This window comes from Geotrypetes seraphini, chromosome 11, assembly GCF_902459505.1.
Source record: "Geotrypetes seraphini chromosome 11, aGeoSer1.1, whole genome shotgun sequence".
NCBI lineage: Eukaryota > Metazoa > Chordata > Amphibia > Gymnophiona > Dermophiidae > Geotrypetes > Geotrypetes seraphini.
The window spans coordinates 36,016,676-36,038,177 of NC_047094.1; the positions used below are offsets into that span (position 1 = coordinate 36,016,676).

Consider the following 21,502-nt stretch of genomic DNA (forward strand, 5'->3'; position numbering starts at 1 on the left):
TAAGGGTCCCCAAAATCCAGAATTATACTATCATTGATTTTATTTACTTATTAAAGTAAAACATCTAACAAATGTACTCTCTCCTTTAAGTATGTTTAGCTATGGAATTTGACTGTCAAAGGTAGTCTATTACAGGTTTTTATAACAGCCATTTCTATTTTGCTACTTTGAAATGCACCATGAACTTACAATCTTTGGAAATAAAAACAGGAACAGAAATGCTGACACTGGACCACGTACTTCTATACCTACCCTTTCATTCTTTTAAACATGCAGAAATGATATGTTGTTTGGATTACGGCATGCCTTTTTCCAGTGGTATCTCAAGATGAGTTAGAATGCAAGCATGCTGGTGGGGCCAGGGAATATTTACTATATCTGAATATAAAGGTTTCCAATTGAGGGACTGAAGGGTTAAAATGGTTTATACAAGGTCACAAAGGAGGTAACTCGATACAGGTCAGCTGAAGTTAGGTACTAGGATGGATGTGCTTTAAGCACGAATTCTGTATTGACAATTACAGACATTAATTGCCATCATAGAATACTAGTGCCAAGTCAGTTACATACTTAAATTTTAGGGTAACCACTTAAGCTATGTCAAAGACTGGCATACTCATACCTAAATGCTACCAGGGGCGTTCAATAATTTATCTACCAGAGTCTGAAAAAGTAGAAAGGAGGTTGAAACATCTGTGCACGTTTTGACATTTCTCAAGGTTACTCATGCATAGTTGCAGCTCAGTGCGACTAACATTCCAAGAGATGATGTCAGGAGAGTCTTCGTGCAAATTAAGTAAGAAACTGCTAGATTTAAAAGCACCATTCAGTGATAAAAATTTCTCACAAAAAGGAAAAAGCCAAAGGATATCCATGAACACAACTGCAATTTATGGTGAGTCTGCCCCATCATCCTACAAAGTAAAATTTTGGAGCAAGCAGTTTATGTGAGGTAGGGAATCCACTGAAGATGACCCTCAAACTGGATGGCCTGTGGAAGCAACTTCCACAGAAATGTGCAAGAAAGCCAATTTAATTTTGTTAGACGAATTAAGGTTTCCCAAATAGCTGAAGAAATGGGCATCTCGGCTGGTACAGTTTGGAAAATAATTCATGAAAAGTTAGGCATGTCCAAGGTTAGTGCAAGATGGATTCTAAGAATGCTGTTACCACGTTAGAAGATCACAAAGCTCCAGTGCTGTCAGGAGAGCTTAGAGATGAAGACTAAGTTAATTTTTTTCAGAACTTGGTGATTGGAAATGAGACTGCGGTCTATCACGGAGATCCCGAGTCCAAAATGGAGTCAATGCAGTGGAAGCACTAGTCATCCCCCACCCAAAATAGATCAAGACAGAAAATCTGCAGGCAAAATTACAGCAACTGTCTTCTGGGCTGATGGACTTTTGCTTCTGGAGTTCATGCCACACAAGACAACCATAACCGGAGAGAGTTACACCAACACAATGATCGCTTTGTGAGAGTCAATCAAGGAGAAAAGACAAGAAAATCTCACAGCAGGTGTGCTGCTTCTTCACGACAATCACAGGCTGCCATCTGAGAATGTGGGTTTCAGCAGCTGAACCATCCACCCTACAATCCTGACCTGGCTCCCTTGGATTATTTCCTGTTCCAAGTGTTGGAAGACATCGCTCCATGGACAGCGGTTTTCAAGTGATGAAGACATCAAGGGTTCCTCTTCCTGTAGAATCTAAATATTTTTCTTTAGGCCCCGGCAGAAATTTTCTTGTTTGACTAATTTTTTCAATTGTCATTTTAAAATTTGTACCACCATTCATTCTCCATTTGTGGGGAATCAAGCTTTGACCCAAATTAAACTACTGTTCATGTGATTGAACAGCAGGTGGCAATACCTCCTAAAAAGAAAAAGACAACTCAAATTGACAATACAAAAATGCAGCCTAAATGAGAAACTATTTCTTAGTTTTAATCACCACTAGATTTTGGGGATTTAAAGCTCATACTTTTTCAGTAGTAGCTCAAGGTGAGTTAGGTACAGTAGGTATTTCCCTGTCCTTGGGAGGGCTTACAATCTATTTTGGACCCGAGGCAAATGGAGGGCTAAGTGCCCCAAGCAACAACAGTAGATTTCAACCCTGGCTTCCCCATTATCAGTTTACTCTTTGATCCCTAGGCTACTTATATATTTAGACTTTTGTGCAATAAAGCAGTATTCATGTTTTGTTAGACCCAGCATTTTAGAATTTTTGCACACAGGAACCCACCAGGTTTATTAATTTTATATCAATGTGATGTCTATATGTAGATTATAAAACTTCCTAGATATTTATATTAATAGTGCTATGCCTAATTTACTGAAGACTTAACTACCACAAACCTTGCTTAAGGGCAGTCACTAGCAAATGGAATTTGAGCTCCAGTCATCGTCCATGTGCAAAGTCAGCTACTTTCAAAACTTGAGGGTATATGTTTTATTTTTGTCCTTTTGTGTTGAGATTTTGGAAAACTCTTCATCGCCATATTGCACACCTTTGGAATACTCGTTGTCTGCCTCATCTGAAGATGCTTTTTTCTACTTCAATTTTGACTCATCCTATACCAAGAGGTCTTCGCACTTTTTTGAAGTGTGCATTATTGTTAGGGGAAAAGTCCATTTTGGTTGGCTGCACATCCCCCTACATTGTCGCAGTGGCGATCCTTGATGATTTCTCAATTGAAGATGGAATGTTTGGACATTCCCGAGATGGACTCTGTTAAGGGGCGTCAATTACAGCTTACTTGGGAGCCTTTTTGGGCCTCCTTGACTGGGTATGCTCATAGCCATGTATTGAATATTTGACTGTATAGTGGAGATTTTTTCTAGTATTTGTGATACTTACTCACTTGCTGTCCTGCTGCTCCATGCCTTATTTTTTTTGGAGGGTGGGGGGAGAGGGTGGTTTTTTGGCTTATGAAAATTTGGTCTGTGTGGCTTGTTGTTATTTGACTCTGGATTGTGTTTTTTGACCAATAAACAGTTTTGAATATAAAAGAGAGCAAGCATAAAATGAGATTAAAAAGTTTACAAGTATAAAGGACTGTGCTAGAGCCAAACTACTGCAGGCAAATGAAGGCAAGACTGGATGAAAGAGCCCATCCTAATGACATTATCCACTCTGAAGAACAAGGATAGCAATTAAATAAGAGTGGGTCATTAAAAAAAAAAAATCAAGCTTCCCCTATGTTCGGATGGGATGGTTTGAGAGACTGCAGCAGACTTGAGAAAAGATTTTAAGGAAGGCTGAGAGTGCTGTTGAGTTTAGATTTCCACTTGGCTCTAGATTTGTTAGACATGTTGATACATTCCTGACTTTATCCTACTGCATGTATGGACATGCAGAGAGGTCCCAGTCATCATGCAATATGTAGTGGCCATATTTAAGACCCATGATTACAGGGTTCTGAAAGGTATACTGGTGCTTAGCCTCCAGCTAAGAACTAATGCAACAATGACTGGATCATTCAGAAGGAACAGAAATGGGAGGTGGGGTGGGAGAAGCCTCGGATGGTTAAATAAAGACTTAAGGTAACCAGACCTTAACTTTGAGCAACATGTGTTCTATCTATATGTACCAAAAAAAAATTGACATTCTCTTCAGACTACTGCTGCCTGATTCAGGAAAAAAAATTTTGATTCAATTCAGCCTACTGAATCGATTTTTGATTCAATTTTCCTGCCCAATTGGGTGTTTTTTTCAAACATCCTGGTGGGTTTATTTTATAGCCTCTTCACCCCCTTTGCCTTCTCCTAACCACATTGACGCTATGGTGTAAACAAAATAAATAAACAAAAAAGACTTTTCCTCTCTCTGTTAAATCCTAGCTCACGTTTGTGGTCTAACAAAAGCTCTGGCAGGATACATATTTCAAATCTGACATATTGTAATCACAAAACAGAAAATAAAATTATTTTTTCTACCTTTTGTTGTCTGGTCATTGTTCAAATCTTTTTGGTCCCAAGCTCTGGTTGTCTTCTGATAGCTTGCTTGCCAGGGTCTCCTTCTTTCTCCATGCTAACCATCCATCTGCCATCTCTGTCCTCTCCTTCTGTTTCCCTTCCCTCCCTTGGAGGTCTGGCATCTTTCCTTTTTTTCATCTCCATCTACAGATCCACCTATTCTCAACTACCCTTGTATCCAGCATCTCTCCCTTTCTGTAACTTCCATCCCTAAATCCCATTGTCCACCATCTCTCTCCCTCTCCTGTTTTTAGACCCCTTATTTCTTCCCCCCAAAGTCCAGCATATGCATGTATCTTTGAACCTCCCTCCGTGTACTTCTACACCAGGGCCCCCTCCCCTGAACATCTGCACCCCCCTGAAGGCCTGCATATTCAATTTACCTAATTTCAGCAGCCTGCCCTGCAGAAGATTGCTGGCTCTAGCGATCTTTGCAAGCTGCCATACATCGTCCGAGTTGTCTTCTCTCTGCCGCAGTCCCGCCCCTCCTCTGACATCAGAGAAGGGGCGGGACTGCGGCAGAGAGAAGACAATTCGGACGACATATAGCAGCTTGCAAAGATCGCTAGAGCCAGCGATCTTCTGCAGGGCAGGCTGCTGAAATTAGGTAAATTGATGGGGGGAAGCCGGACCCCAGCAGGGAAGCCACTTCCCGATTGACCCTTCCCACTCGCCCTCTAAAGCAAGAGTGGCAAGCCAGCAAGAGGTAGCGCTGCTGCTCCTGCTTGAGGGGGGGAGGGTCAAGTCAATGAATCAGGAGGCCGATTTTTTGTTGTGGTAAATCAATTCGAATCGTGAATCAGGCAGCCCGATTCTCAGCTTCCCCAGCCCGATTCTAATTTTCCCCAGCCCCCCTGCCCAATTCTCAGCTTCCCTAGCCCCCCTGCCCGATTCTCAGCTTCAATCCCCAGCCCCCAAGACTCACCAGCCCCCCTGCCGATGCCCAGCTTCCATCCCCAGCCCCCAAGACTCAACAGCCCCCCTGCCGATTCTCAGCCCCCCCCCCCCCCCGCCACCGATTCTCAGCCCTCCTGCCAGTTACCCTTTGCTTCCAAGGTCCACTGCACGAGGTCTGCTCGCTCCCCCTTCAACGATCCCACGTCCTTTCGTTTCTTCTGATGTAACTTCCGGTTTCGCAAAACCGGAAGTTACATTAGATGGGAACGAGTCCTGTGGCGGGTGGTGAAAAAAAGAATGAACTTGAATCGGGGCTGAATTGGTGAGTCCAGTTTTTTACAAAAACGAACCGATTCGAATCAATTCACCTGATTCGAATTGTGAATCGGGCAGCACTACTTCAGACCCACGATTGTGGAACTAGAGTTAAGTGATCACAAGAATTTCACCTTGACTTGTGAGCAATGCAACTTAATAGCATATAAGATTGTACAGAAGTGCTTACAACTCCTTAATTTTGGGATCAAACTAATGGATTAGTCTGTTTTTTTGAAACATTCTATCTTCCAAGAGACCACGCATCTTGCAAGCTTATATACATGTTAGTCCTTTAGAAAGAAGTCACACTACAAAAATTCTAGTTCTCTCCATAACAATAAATCCTCTACAAGCCTGCATAATCAAGCATCTCTTAAGCTATTTACAGCTGCTCATACTACAACCAATAAGGAAATTCCAATACACAAACAATTTTTTCTTCATCTGCCTGGGTTGCAGATAGTCACATCACAGGCCTTAACCAAAAGTCTTGATTTCATCCAGAAGCTGCATTTGCCCATTAAAATCTCTTCACTTTAAAGTCTGTATAGATATCTAGGGCACATAGTTATGTAAATCCTTCACTTCCAGTTCCCACATTCTTTTGTGCAAAGGGTTATTTGTAAGATCTGTCATCTTCACAGCACGCAGCAAAGGTTCTGGACTGCAGGACTGAACAATTCCCATTACCATCACATATTTTCCTGGAAAAAAAAAACAATCTTTTCAAAATCATATGCTGACAGACTAACTTGGACTTTGTACTTCAGTACTGTTTACGTAGTGTTATACCAAGGCAGTAGGTAACCTACAAACTATTAGACTTCTAAAAGAACTGGGGTAACCTACATGAAGCACCTGTAACATTAACAGTGCTATTGCTACATCAGTCTTCCAAGAGAACTAATGTAACTTACAAAGCAATTACTGTATGTTTAAAAACAAAATATCAATTAACCTATAAAAGAAGAATGTCTAACATTAGCATACAGCCACCAAAACTGGGATGTCTGTCTTTTGAAACAACAAGGCCTTAAAACAGCCCACCAGCGGAGAAAGTAGTAACCAGCACACATAATTCGGCAATGTGTAAGAAAGATAATAGCAGTGTAAGAGGAGGTGAGGAATTAAGTAAAGACATGGAAGAAACTGGTGTTTAAGGGAATTTATATGGTCATTTGCACAGAATGACTGAAATACTTACTTGGTCACCCATACTAGTTCACTTACTCTACACTAGCCCTAAAAGCAAAAGGTTTCCTATTGCTTAGTTCTTGGGTTGATTGCTCTGGCTAAAAATGTAAAGCACAGTTACTTACCGTAACAGGTGTTATCCAGGGACAGCAGGCATATATTCTCACATGTGGGTGACGTCATCTACGGAGCCCCGGCGCGGACAGCTTTTCAAGCAAACTTGCTAGAAGTTTCAAGTTTGCACACTGCACCACGCATGTGCGTGCCTTCTGCCCACTAGAGGGCGCATCCCACCTCGTGGTCCTCAGTTCCATAACTAGCTTAGAAGCCATCCCCGGGGAGGTGGGCGGGTTGTGAGAATATATGCCTGCTGTCCCTGGATAACACCTGTTACGGTAAGTAACTGTGCTTTATCCCAGGACAAGCAGGCATGATATTCTCACATGTGGGTGACCTCCAAGCCAAACCAAAAAGGGCAGGTGGGAGGATGGCAATTTTAAGAAAACAGATTTTGTAAAACTGACTGGCCAAACCGGCCGTCACTCCTGGACAGAGTGTCCAGACAGTAGTGAGAGGTGAATGTATGAACCGAAGACCAAGTGGCAGCCTTACATATGTCTTCCATCGGGGTGGAACGGAGGAAGGCTATCGAAGCTGCCATTGCTCGGACCTTGTGCCCCGTGACTCGACCCGGGGGAGGAAGGCCAGCCTGAGTATAGCAAAGGGAGATGCACGCCGCCAACCAGTTAGACAGAGTGCGCTTGGAAACTGGGTGCCCTAATCGATTGGGATCGAAGGACAAGAATAATTGCGGGACCTTCCGATGGGACTTGGTGCGTTGAAGGTAAAATGCCAACGCCCTCTTACAGTCAAGCGTGTGAAGCGCCGTCTCGCCAGGATGGGAGTGGGGCTTAGGGAAGAACACAGGAAGGACAATGGACTGATTGAGGTGGAAATCAGAAACAACCTTCGGGACAAACTTAGGATGGGTGCGGAGGACCACCTTGTCATGATGGAATACGGTGAAGGGTGGGTCCGCAACCAAGGCTTGTAGTTCCCCAATCCGCCTAGCGGAGGTGAGGGCAATCAGAAACACCACCTTCCAAGTCAGAAATTTCAAGAGGGACTTGTTGAGTGGCTCAAAGGGTGGTTTCATCAGTTGAGCTAAAACCACATTCAAATTCCATACGACTGGGGGAGGTTTGAGCGGGGGACAAACCCTGAGTAATCCTTTCATGAAGCGTGTCACCAAGGGATGGAGAGACAGAGGGCGTCCATCCAGGTGTTGGTGGAAGGCGGAAATCGCACTAAGATGGACACGCACCGAAGTGGTTTTCAGGCCAGAGCGCGACAAATGGAATAAGTAGTCCAGAACCGAGGGTACCGGGGCCGATACCGGGTCCAGGAGGAAAGAAGAGCACCAGGTGGAAAACCTGGTCCATTTCTGCGAATAGCAAAGCCTCGTCGAGATCTTGCGGGAGGCTTCCAGCACTTCCCTCACTGATTGAGACAGGTCCGGAGGGGTCAGGGAACAAGAAACCAAGCTGTCAGGTGCAATGACTGCAGATTGGGATGTAACATGGATCCTTGATTCTGAGATAGCAGAGAAGGACCGACAGGCAGAAGAAGGGGTTCCCTGGCGCTGAGTTGGAGCAGTAGGGAGAACCAGTTCTGACGCGGCCACCGAGGAGCTATGAGAATCATCGTGGCCGTGGACGATCTGAGGTGTACCAACGTTCGCATGATCAGAGGGAAAGGAGGGAATGCATAGAGGAACTTCCCGTCCCAATCGAGAAGGAAGGCATCCGCCTCCAGACGATCCCGCGAGTACATCCGAGAACAATATAGTGGTAGTTTGTGTGCCTCCGGAGAGGCGAACAGATCTACCTGTGGCGTTCCCCAGCGAGCGAAGACCTCGTGCAGAACTGCTGAGTGTAGAGTCCACTCGTGGGGTTGCAGGAGTCGACTGAGTTTGTCCGCCAGACAATTCAGTTCCCCCTGGATGTAGACCGCCCGGAGGAAGATGTTCCGGGAGGCCGCCCACTCCCAGAGGCGAAGGGCCTCGGAGCAGAGGGGCCACGACCCCGTTCCCCCCTGTTTGTTCACATAGTACATTGCTACTTGGTTGTCCGTGCGGACGAGGACCACCTGGTCCTGTACTACGTGAACGAAGGCTCGAAGTGCTAGGAAGATGGCCCGAAGCTCTAGCACGTTGATGTGACAGCGACGGTCCTCCGCCGACCACAGGCCCTGTGTGCGAAGACCGTCGAGGTGGGCTCCCCACGCGTAGTCCGAGGAGTCCGTGGTCAGAACCTTGCGAAATGGGGGAGTGCGAAACATTAGTCCCGTGGACAGATTTGAAGAGTCTGTCCACCAACTTAGCGATTTCCGCAAAAGCGGAGTCACCGAAATGAGGCGCGACTCCGGATCGCACTCCTGGCGCCATTGTGATGCGAGTGTATACTGAGGGATCCTCAGATGCAGCCTCGCAAATGGCGTGACGTGTACCGTCGAGGCCATATGGCCGAGCAGCATCATCATGCGCTTGGCCGACACCCTTGGTAGTTGAGAGACCTGGCGGCTCATCCGTACCAAGACTTCCAACCGTTGGGTCGGAAGGTAGGAGCGCAGGCGCACCGTGTCCAGCACCGCACCTATGAATTGAAGAGACTGAGCCGGCCTCAACTGAGACTTTGGAAAGTTTATCTCGAATCCGAGGGTTTGCAGGAAGGCAATAGACTGTCGGGTCGCTGAGATAACCTCCTCCCTGGTCGGGGCTTTGATGAGCCAGTCGTCCAGGTAAGGGAACACGTGGAGCCCGCGAGACCTCAGGGCTGCCGCCACTACTACCATGCACTTCGTGAATACTCGTGGGGACGCGGCCAGGCCGAAGGGCAGGACTCTGTACTGGAGGTGTAGGTCTCCCACCTGGAATCGTAAGAATTTTCGGCAGGTGGGGTGCACCGGGACATGGGTATATGCTTCCTTCAAGTCGAGGGAGCACATCCAGTCCCCTTCCTCCAAGAGAGGATACAAGACCGGGAGAGATAGCATTCGAAATTTCTCCCTGGCCAGGCATTTGTTGAGCTTCCTGAGGTCGAGTATGGGGCGCATGTCCCCGGTCTTTTTTGGGACCAAAAAGTAACGGGAGTAAAATCCCGTCCCCCACTGGTCCTTGGGGACCGGCTCGACCGCCCGAAGCTTCAGGAGAGCTTTGGCTTCGGTCAGAAGGGTCGGTAGTTGCGACCGGTTGCACCAGGCTAAACTTGGGGGACTGTCCGGTGGTGAGGACACAAAATTGAGCGAGTAGCCTTCGGAGACGATCCGGAGCACCCAAGCGTCTGAGGTAATCGCGGTCCATGCCTTCCGGAAGGACCGAAGACGCCCCCCGATAGGAAGGGGTTCTGGTGAAGGTGCGGAGGGGAACCCGCCCCGTCCGCTCAGCCCGTCAAAAGGAAGGCGCGGGCTTAGAAGGGCCCTGCGCCGGGGCTTGGGTTTGTCCCCCTCTGCCTCGTTGAGACGAACGTCTCGGAGGCGGTCTTGAGAAGGACGGGGTCGACTTCTGGGGGTACCGGCGCGGCGGAGGCCGGAAAGGTTTCTGTGGCGGGGGCCTAGGTTTGGGGCGGACCAGGGATGCTAAAGAGCGTTCCTGTTCCGACAACCGTTTGGTCGCCGCCTCCAAAGACTCGTCAAATAACTCGGACCCCACACAGGGCAGGTCTGCAAGACGTTCCTGCAGGTTTGGGTCCATGTCGAGGGTGCGAAGCCAGGCCAAGCGGCGCATGGCCACTGCGAGGGCCGACACCCTCGAAACCAGCTCAAAGGTGTCGTACACTGAATGGAAAAGGTACAACCGCAATTGAGACAGGTTGGACATAAACTTATCGAATCCTGCTCTTTTGGAGTCCGGTAACGAGTTCCGATATTGAGGAAGGTCCTTCACCATCCCACGCAAGTAGGAGGAAAAGGTGAAGGAGTAATTTAGAACTCTGGTGGCCATCAGAGTGTTTGAATAGAGGCGACGGCCAAACTTGTCCAGGGTCCGCCCCTCCCTGCCGGGTGGAACCGCCGCAGAAACCCGTGAGGGCTGTGATTTTTTAAGGGCAGATTCCACCAGGAGGGACTGGTGGGAGAGCTGCGCCTTATCAAACCCTTTCGGGGGAATCGTCCTATACTTTGATTCCATTTTTGACGGGACAGACGTGCCTGTAAGAGGGCTCGACAAGTTCTTCAGCCAGGTCTGCAGGAGGACACTGTTGAGAGGGAGTCTAGGTACCTCTCTAGGGGGAGTGGGAAGGTCCTGTTCCTCTAGAAATTCCTTGGAATATTTGGAACCTACCATCAGGTCAATCCCCAGGGCTTGGGCCATGTCCTGGACAAAAGATGAGAAGGAGGACGGCCTAGCCTGGGGGGACGGGGTTCTCGACCGTCCCACCGAGGAGCGGGGGGAGGCCTCATGGGAATACTGAGGATTCCTAACCGATCCTGAATCCCAGGATCCTCTCTCCACGGCCCTCGAGGGGGAGGGTGAAATCATCCTCCTAGGGGAGTCCCTGGGGGAGGATCCCGGGGTCCGTGGGGTCCTCTCCCGTTTTCTCGGCGAGGCGGCGCGGGAAGACTTTCCCCGAGGTGAGCGGAGGAGCCTCGGATTATCGAGGCGCAACTCCGACACCTGCAGCGCCTCGCCCCCGAACGACGAGGAACGATCGCGCCGAGGCGAGCCCCGGGGTCGCTTAGGCTTCCTCGATCGGCGCCTCGTCCGAGGTCGCCTCGAGGGCGAGGCGTCCGGGGAAGATCCCGAAGCCGAGGAGGAAAGTCGGCGCACTCTGCGGAACTTTTCTTTTGGGCGGACACTGCGCTCAGGAGGCTCCCCCGAGGTCGAGGTCCGGGGCGGGGCCGAGACCGAGGTGGACGGGGCCGCAATACCCGAGACCGAGGTCGCCGAGGCCGGGGCTCCCGAGGTCGAGGGAGCCGAGACCGGGGCCTCCGAGGCCGAGGGCGCCCCGGCCGAGGTCGACGTCGCCGGGCCCGCAGCACGCTGCAGCACTTCCAGGGCTCCCGACAGCTCCGATGAGATCAAGGCTCGAAGGAGATCCTGGAAGGCCGGAATCCCCACGAAGGTGGGGAGTTCCGAGTCCGGGGCACACTCCCTGGAGGGCGACCTCGGTCTCGAGTATTCCCTCGGGGTGTGCGGAGTCGAGGTCCGATGCGGGGCCGGGGTCGACCCACCCGCTTTGGCCTGACTCGAGGATGGCTTCTTTGCTGAAGGGGATGGAACAGAGGACTTACCCGAAGCTGGCTTCGATGACGACGGCTTCGAAGATGAGGGCCGAGGCGACGCCGAGGCCCCCGAGGACGCCGAGGCCGAGGTCAAGGCCGGGGCCGAAGCCGGGGCCGACGTCGAGGCCTTGGGCGGCGCGTCGACGGCGAACAATTCCGCCATTCTGGCCTTACGGCGACGGAGGGCCCTGTTCTGGAAGGTAGCACAGCGATCACACGAGGCTGTTGGATGTTCGGGCCCAAGACAGACAATGCACCACCGGTGAGGGTCGGTGATGGAGAGTAGTCTCTCACACCGGCTGCATTTCTTGAATCCCGTAACAGGACGGGACATCGACGAGAAAAAGAAGAAGGCCGGGAACGACCGACGTTCCCCGGCTCAGGCTTCCGGGAGCCCCCGGAGCCCAACGAAAAACAATTATTATTTTTTTTTTTTTTTTTTTTTGTAAGACGGACGAAAAATAAAGCAGCACCGCGATTAATCCGATCAATAAACAAACTAAACGCGGCAGCTAGAAGGCAAAAACACTGGAGCTCAGATCCACAGGGCTTTCTTGCTCCGCGGAAAAATTTGAACTGAGGACCACGAGGTGGGATGCGCCCTCTAGTGGGCAGAAGGCACGCACATGCGTGGTGCAGTGTGCAAACTTGAAACTTCTAGCAAGTTTGCTTGAAAAGCTGTCCGCGCCGGGGCTCCGTAGATGACGTCACCCACATGTGAGAATATCATGCCTGCTTGTCCTGGGATAACAAGGTGCTTCCCCAAAAATAAGCCCTAGCATAATTTTTGGGGTAGGTCTTAATACAAGCCCTATCCCTGAAAATAAGCCCTTGTCACCGGTGGTAGCAGCGCTCCCCCCATGACCCTTCCATCTCTGCCACCCATCCGAACCCCGACCGCAACACTGAAATACAGTACCTTATAAGAAACCGCATTGTCGGCAGCACAGGCCCTATCGCAGCTTTCTCACGCTCAAGTGTTCCTCTTCCACGTTGCTGATGATGTCATCAGTAACGCGGCAGAGGAACACCCGGGTGTGAGAAAGCCACGATGGGGCCTGTGCTGCCAACGATGTGGTTTCTTATAAGGTACTGTATTTCAGTCTCACGGTCGGGGTTCAGATGGGTGGCAGAGATGAAAGGGTCAGCAGGGAGAAGGGGGGTGCGCAGTGGCAGCGGGGGGGATGGGAGGGATAAAAAAATGCTCCATGGGGGATGAGAGGAAGGGAGGGATATAAGCTGCAAAGGTTCTGCTGCACAAGGGGAGGGAGGAATATAGGCTGCAAGGGTTCTGCATGCTGCACAAGGGGAGGGAGGGCTATAGGCTGCAAGGGTTCTGCTGCACAGGGAGGGGATAGGGATGGAAAGATACTGCTCAAGGGGATGGGTGAGAGGAGAGGAAAGATACTGCACATGTGGGGGAGAGAAAGGAAATAGGAAGAATTGGGGTGGAGGAGAGGGAGAGATAATTATTGTACATGAAAAAAATAAGACCTCCCCGAAAATAAAACCTAGTGTCTTTTTTGGGCCCAAAATTAATATAAGATAGTGTCTTATTTTCGGGGAAACATGGTATTAGCTTTGAGTATCAGTCAGGGTGAATAAAAATATATTTTTTTTAAATCTGATTTTTATTTACCCTGAATTTCTTTTTGATAAAATGCTTTATTGAGGAAAATCTATTTTTAAAATGTTTTCTTTTTTTTTTTTTTAAAATTCTTTATTTGCATTTTATCCTTTTGACAAAACATTAGTCAAAAACAAAGAAATAATACAATACCAGTTTTGACATCTTTGGATTAAAAAAATAAGAAAACAATACAATCAAATAAACAAATATATCAGGAAACATCCTTTCATAAATTCAAAGATACAGAACTAAAGGAATCAAATATACTGGTTTGTATAGTTAGTCCTTATTAAGAGGGGGGGACAGCTATGATTTTACTTAAATTTTTCCAATTAACATATACAAAGGAAAATAAAGGTATGGCTGGTTGGGCTCTAAAACTTAACTGTACTGAACTAATATTGAAGTAGGGAATCTCATGAATTACTACTCTTGCTCTTTAGCAGAAATAAACTTTGTCAACTGTTGAGGTTCGAAAAAGACATATCTATTCCCTTGATAGACCATCACACATTTACAGGGGTATCTCAGAATGAACGTTGCTCCCAACTGTAATACCTGAGGTCTCAAAATGAGAAACTATTTTCTTCTCTTTTGGGTAGATCGTGACACATCTGGATGCATTCTCATTATTTTTATCATAAATGGAATATCCTTATATTTAAAAAAACAGCTTAAGCATCCATTCCCTGTCCGAGTCAATGGCAAATTGTACTAGCAGCATAGCAGTTGCCGGTACCTCATTATCGGACCTCTTCAGGAAATTTATTAAATCCAGACTATCAGCAGATAAATTCTGCTGGTTTAGATTCTGAGCCGAAAGTCTACTTGGTAAGTAGTAAATTTTTGAGAGAGGTGGATAGGAGGACTCAGGAACTTTCAAAATTTCTCTTGGAAAATTTGTAATCCGAAGATTACCATCTCCTGGTCATGTTTTCCAGCATTTCCACCTTAAAATTTAGATTTTCACTTTCCCTAACCCAAGTAAAGGCCTGGGACTCCACACTTTTTACTCTCGTCTCATGTCAAACGGTAAGAAATGAACTTTCAAGCAAGTCCATGGCATCTCAACTACAGCTACCAGCCACCATCTTAGTTGAGCCACACCCCCACAAGATAAGTTTTCTATAGTCCAAAAGTTATTCACCATTGAAATAAGGATTCGTTTTTAATTATGTAGCATGAGTCTATATATTCATGAAATGTTTACATTTTTTGTTAAATTAATTATATTCAAAATGTCACAGGCATGATTTGAAGTGGCTTTTGAAGTCTTTCTGACTAGTGAATTAAATCAAATCCACCCTGGTATCAGTTAATACCTTATTATAGTTTAGTTTGTAGGCTTTATAGCGATCGACCGGTAGCTCGCCAAGGCAAAGTGAGTCGATCACCCAAGACTCACTTTGCCTTGGCGATCTATCGGGCCGCTCAGTCTTCCTCTCCCCGACGTCAATTCTGCCATCGGAGAGGAAGTTCGGGCCAGCCAATCGCTGCCTAGCTGGGCGGAACTTCCTCTCCGACGGCAGAATGTACGTCGGGGAGAGGAATGCTGGTCGGCCCGAAGCAGGGAGAGCATGGGGCGGCGTCGGCTTTGGGGCCTGTTATCCATTGGTGGCGTTTTGGCTCCTGTTCCCCGATGGCAGTGGCTTGGGGAAGGGCAGGGAGAAAGAAAGAAAGGGGGCAGGCAGGGAGACAGAAGGAAAGAAGAGAAACAGAAAAAAAAGAAAGGGGGCATGAAGAGAGAAAGAAAGAAAGGTCAGAGAGAGAAGAAGAAAAAGTTGGGGGAGGGAATGAGGTGTGGAGGAGAGGAAGCATACAGGCTGAAAGAAAGATTGGATGCACAGTCAGAAGAAGAAAGTGCAACCAGAGACTCATGAAATCACCAGACAAGGTAGGAAAAATGATTTTATTTTAAATTTAGTGATCAAAATGTGTCTGAATTTATATCTGCTGTCTATTTTACACAATATGGTCCCCTTTTACTAAACCGCAATAGTTGATTTTAGCGCATGAAGCCTATGAGCGTCGAGAGCAGCGCTGGGCATTCAGCGCAGCTCCCCGCGCTAAAAACTGCTATTGTGGTTTAGTAAAAAGGGAGGGGGTGGGTATTTGTCTATTTTTGTATGGTTGTTACTGAGGTGACAGTGCATAGAGTCATCTGCTTTGACCTCTTTGAAAAACCCCCCGAATAGGAATGATAATTAACAATTCTATGCGTACAGTGTGCGTTGTGTTTTTTTTTAATTTTATTGTTGGTAGATCATTTTGACTTGGTCATTTTAAAAGTAGCTCACGAGTCAAAAAAGTGTGGGCACCCCTGCTTTATAGCCAGCTTTAACCAAGGCACAAATATTACATATGTAAGCCAAATAAAAGTATAAAAGTACACACACACAGAAAACAAATTTAATAGAGTACACTGATTAGACACTTAACCTTAAGTTCAAAAAGAACTGGTTTAAGAATTATTGTTTACACATAATTAATGCAATATGTTTCAGTGCATTTTGGTGCCCCCTCCCCTTTCCAATATTTAAACCGATAAAGTGGAAGAAAGGTAATAAGAAGCAGGCTACTTTAAAAAATAAATAAATAAAAAAAAAAAGGTATAATCAAGTGTAAGCATGATCATAAGAAAAGTAATACTACAAAGGTTAAAAAAACAAACAAACAAAAAACTCCACCACACAAAAATCAGCATCTTAATATCCCTATAACCAAGTCCAAATGCCATTTCATTGGAGTCAGGTTCTGTCCTTTTTTCCTAAAATTTAGAAAAATTCCCATTGCAATTCCAAATTATGCAAACCAAATTAGTGAGGAAAGCATGCAGAGCATGGCTCATGATATTTTTTTTCAACCTGTGCTTGGTAAGAATTTGCTGGGACACTGCTTTTAAAATGTGAATACAGTGTAGACAGACTTGAAAGTTAAATAGGTAAGCTCAGGGACTTTACTCTGCTTACTTAGCAAATAAGCTCAAGGAACTTTTTTTAGCAGCAGATTCCAGGTTGCTATGAGATAGAGAATGACATGGTGGCAGATACCCGCGGCTAACCCGAAGAAACGGTGGGGGGGAAAAAGTGCTCACTGCGGGCATGGGGACAAGGCCATCCACCGCCCTGTGAAGCAGTGAATGGCCTTGTCCTTGCAATTAAGGGAGGGAAGGAACGCGGTCCCTCCCTTCCTCCGGCCAAATCTATCTCCCTCCCTCCCCCTTACCTTCGCGGCACTTTAGTAAAGAAACTTACTGAAGCCGGCGAAGCCTGCCTGCCTGCAGTCAAGTGTGTGTGGGTCCCGTTGCATCAGAGGAGAAGCTTCCGCCCACACACATGCGACTGCAGGCAGGCAGGCTTCGCCGGCTTCAGTAAGTTTCTTTACTAAAGCGTTGTGAAGTTAAGGGGGAGGGAGGGAGATTCTCGGGCCGCTAAAGGGCGGTGAGGTGGCGAGAGGGAAGGGTGGATGCTGTGGGGACGGGATGGTGAAGGGGACGGTGGGGATGGGGCAGTGACAAGGACAGATTTTTTCCCCCGTGTCATTCTCTACTATGAGACACTGGTAAGGAGGAGAGGCACTGGTTGACTGCTTACAGGATGTGCCTCTCACTGCGAGAGGCATGTCCTGTAGACAGTTAGCCAGCACCAACATCTATCCTCCTCTCCCCGCATCTCCCCTCCTCCAGGATCCCCTATTGGCAATGTGACAGGTTCATGGCTATAGCCAGAGGGTTCCGCGCATGTGCAGATGTCAACGTGATGATGTCAAGCATGCGCATGACACTGCATCAACATCCATGCACTTCCAGAGGCCTTCCGGCCGAGACACTGGGTTTAGTGCGCTGCCGTGCCAAAAAGTTTGCGGGACATTGGTATAAAGTACAGCTAATAGTCACAGAAAACCTCAGTTTAGACTAATTCCCACCTAGCCCAGGCCTGATCTGATTTGATTTACAGGCCCTTTAACCAATTAGGAGGCTACAAATGTAATTAGGATATTGCTATCACTCAGAAATTAGCTCTTAGAACTACAGTCTACTTAGATCCATGGAGGGGAACCTACTAGTAAAAAATATTAGCAAAGCCTAGCATATACAATAACTAGCAATCTTAGGGGATTTGTAGTTTACATATTCACACTCTACTAACAACTTAATTAAGAAGCTAATAAGATCCAATATTAACACATGGTTATTCCATCAAGCGTCTCAGGGATAACGAAAAGCAGGTTGGATTGTGCTATGTAGGTAATATCAATGACAACTTTGGAATGAAAGTTTCTGTCCTATCAAATAAATGGTAGTTCCATTTCCCCTTTCTTTTTTTTTTTTATTGGGGGAGGGTTTGTTTTGGGGTTTTGTTGTTTTTGGGGTTTTTTTACCCAAAAAATAAGTTGACTAACGAGAAACTTTATGAAGGCAAGCATTAAGTTTAGATGCTATCATGATAACAAACCAAGCCATCTAAACGGCTAAAACCCATCGGAGCAACCACTTCTGAGGGAAGGGCAGAAAAAAAAGGGTCCAGCTGCGCTTATTACACAGTTTCTCGAAGAGGGTCTCGTTACCTGGAATCACACAGGGTGCTCCCTTGGGGACGGTATCCAGGCCCGAAACGGTGAAGGCGCCCGTGTCGTCCTGTAAGCGCACTGTAGTACCGCGCTCGGGCCTCACCTCCAGCACCGTACCCTGCATCCACACCACGGTCACGTCCACCGCCCCCCTTCCGACTCTATCTAGCCAGAAAGAGGGCGACCCGCTTGCACCCTCCGCCGGCGCGCGGCAAGAGCAGCCCTTGAACATGTCCGCCAACATCTTCAGCGGCGGGGAACGAAACCCGAAACCGCTACCAGCCACCTCCATGACGCGACGCTACAAGGAACCATCGAACGTGGCGCCAAAAGCAGCAAACGTCTCCGCCGCGGGCTCTAACCAATGACGGAGAAGGAGTCGCGGCGGCTCTGACCAATCAGAATCTTGCTGGGGGGAAGGAAGGCGGGGAAATGGAGGCAGATCCGGTGGCTGCCGAGTCACTGTTGTCATGGCAACTGAGCTATTTTAAGCAAGAGCAGGGTCGCACAGAGAAGCATATTAGTGATTCGAGTCATGATTTATTTTTTCCCCTTCTAACACGTTTGCTTTCTACGCAAGTGTTGTGACTGTAGTACAGTGGTTAGTTAGAGCAAGAAACAAGAAAACGGAACTGCGGAACAGTGGCGTACCTAGGGTATGTGGCACCCGGGGCCCATCATTTTTTGACACCCCCCCCCCCCCCTCATGGAAAAATTTTTTTTTTTTTTTTTTTTTTTGCAATAACCATGAAATGGAATAAATGGTCAGAATAGAAACAGGCAGTGAAAATTTTCTTTTATTGAACCTCATTTATGTAACCATTATTCCAAACATAACATAACATAAATTATGTCGGAATTGTCATGACATCAGAAGTACATATGGAGTAGTTGCAGGTGATGCTTGGGACAGTTCTGATTATGTTAGTTTGGTTTTATGTGTTTTTTGAATAGAAGGGTTTTTATTTTTTTAAGGTTTTGTAGTTTGTGGTCGAGGTCAATAGGTTGTAGAGTTGGGGGTCAAGTGTTGCAGCTCGAATGGCTAGGAGGTTGTCGAACAGTTTTTTTCTTTTGACGTTTTTGGTTGGAGGGTGTGTGAATGGTGCGTGAGTTCTCCTATGTCTGTTTGAAGTGGATTGAATTATTTAGCTGAAGAAATTAGTTACCCCCCCATTCCACACACATTAATTCTCTTCCATTTTTGTTCCCATTATAAAAAAACACTGATAAGTTCCCAGGAAAAAAATACATTAAAATAAGAAGTGAAAACAAAGGCCCCTACAGATGAGAACATAACATAAGAATAGCCTAACTGGGTCACACCAATGGTCCATCATGCCCAGTAGCCCATTCTCATGGTAGCCAATAGTGCTGCCCGATTCAGAGAAAAATATTTCATTCGATTCGATTCACCCTGTTGAATCGATTTTTCGATTAGATTCACTGTTAATGACACCGCTTTTTAAGTTTAAACAAAGTATAACAATAAATTTCACAACAACAATAAATTTCACAAAGTACTTAAAAAAAAAAAAAAATCACATTTTTCCATTAAAGCAGTTCTGGAGACATTTGCTTGAACAGTCTTTTTTCCCAGTCCATAAGCAAGCAATATGAAAAAGATTTCCTTAATTATCTACTCAAACATTTTTGCTATTTACTTTCATTGTACCTAGACTATTATTCAGTAGAAAAAATTTAGTTTGTTCAATCAAGCAGAACATTCACTCATAGAAGTCCAATGTCCACACAGGATTTGATTGAACAAACCATATTTTTTCTACTGAATAATAGTTTAGGTATACTGAATAGCAAAAATGTTAAAGCCACACAGAAAAGCAGTAAAAGTCAATAGGTTCTCCAAGTGGGAACAACCTGATGTCTCAGCACTTGAGGAAAAGACTACGTAATAATGTTTATAAGATAAATCATATAAATGATTATACTGAAGCAGGGTGTCCTCAGCGTGAGAGGTAAGCGAGAGGAGAGAATTCTCCAGTGCTTTACACAATAAGGCTCCTCTGCCTGCAGTGCACACCATCATAGGACACCTCAGGTGTGCTCAAATTAATCAATGTGATAAATTAAACAGTGATAAACAATTGGTCAATCACAAGAGTGCAAGATCAAACAGGTTGTTCCCACTCAGAGAACCTATTGACTTTACTGCTTTTCTGTGTGAGTAGATAATTAAGCAAATTTCTGATAGCCTACAGAACTGATTCTCACCTTCCATCCCCAGCCCCCAAGACTTACCAGACCCCCCCTGCCGATGCATTTACTTACTGCCTGAACTGGATATTAAATCGTGGGGAAGAGAGGAGAAATGCGGGGAAAGAGCCAGCCAAAACTAGTATTTGTTGCTGCTGAGTGCACCAATCCAGGGCAAGCAGACGCTTCCCCCATGTCTTAATAACAGACAATGGACTTTTCCTCCAGGAATTTGTCCAAACCTTTCTTAAAACCAGCTACGCTATCTACTTTTAACATAACTTCTGGCCACTTCATTTTTAAGCTTAGATCTTTCCTTCCAAACAGAGACCTTGCTAGATGTCAAATACAGCACAAGGTAACTTCACATGGACTTAACTGTGCAGGAAATGAATCTCCTCATACACCCACCATATAGTGCAAAAATGTGCAAAGGTCTGTTTTTTTCTTTCGATCACTACATAGCCTAATGCCACACAAGCAGCGCTGTTACAAACATATTCTGAAGGTCAATGCTAAGGTTGACAAAGTTTCCTTCCTTGGACCAGAAGGAGATACTGACAAACCACTGGAAGAGATTCTAAAACAACTACCCAGAAATAACACCCAAAGACCCACTCAGTGTGTGAACCAGTTGAGTGGAGTGGACTAACTGGGGGTGGAAATGGGCCCAGAGTTTGCTCAGCAGAATTTCCCAGACTACCTCTTCCTCTCAACACACTGACATGCTACCACCACCACCAACACTAGGAACACCTCACCGAGTATGCCAGCAATGCTTATAAACTTTATAAAACACATTATTATATTTTCTTATAAAGCATATATTTTAACTGAACTCAGCCTTGCCATTCACAAAAATAGAAAAGTTCCCATTTCAAGCTGTCTCATGTACACTTTTCAAATCTAACATATTGTAATCACAAAACAGAAAATAAAATTATTTTTTCTACCTTTTGTTCTCTGATCAATATTCAAATCTTGTTGGTCCCAGGCTCTTGTTGTCTTGCTTGCCAGGGTCTCCTTTCTCCGTGCTAACCATCCGTCTGCCATCTCTGTTCTCCCCTTCCGTTTCCCTTCCCTCTCCCGGAGATCTGGCATCTTTCCTTTTTTTTGTCTCCATCCACAGATTCACCTTTTCTCAACTCCCCACCACCCCAGGATCCACCATCTCTCCCTTTCTGTTCCCAACTATCCTCCTATCCAGTATCTCTATCCCCCCTCCACACCATCCCCTGTTTCCAAGTTCTCTCCCTTTCTGTTCCTTCCCTCCCTAAATCCCATTATGCACCATCTCTCTCCCACTCCTCTGTTTTTAGACCCATTATTTCTAACCCCCAAAGTCTGGCATATGCACGTATCTTTGAACCCCCCCTTCCCTCTCTCCCTCTGTGTACTTTTACACCAGGACCCCCCTCCCCCGAAGG

General features: G+C 46.4%; 1 protein-coding gene across 1 annotated transcript; it reads right to left on the reverse strand.

The window, feature by feature from the left end:
* Positions 1–5,460: 5,460 nt before the first annotated feature.
* Positions 5,461–18,251, reverse strand: RMI2 (RecQ mediated genome instability 2). The gene is made up of 2 exons (XM_033914515.1): positions 17,862–18,251; positions 5,461–5,895 (listed from the first exon to the last, which is right to left on the reverse strand). The coding sequence occupies exons 1-2, from the start codon at positions 18,154–18,156 to the stop codon at positions 5,747–5,749; spliced, it is 444 nt and encodes a 147-aa protein (XP_033770406.1). The 5' UTR covers positions 18,157–18,251; the 3' UTR covers positions 5,461–5,746.
* Between the last annotated feature and the right edge of the window lie 3,251 nt (positions 18,252–21,502).

Bases quoted from the DNA above. Each gene is read 5' to 3' on its own strand.
- RMI2 (XM_033914515.1), bottom strand. From the start codon at position 18,156: ATGGAGGTGGCTGGTAGCGGTTTCGGGTTTCGTTCCCCGCCGCTGAAG. The intron at 5,896-17,861 runs GTAACGAGACCC...TTTTTTTTCCAG, and splicing joins AGCACCCTGTGTGATTCCAG to GAAAATATGTGATGGTAATG.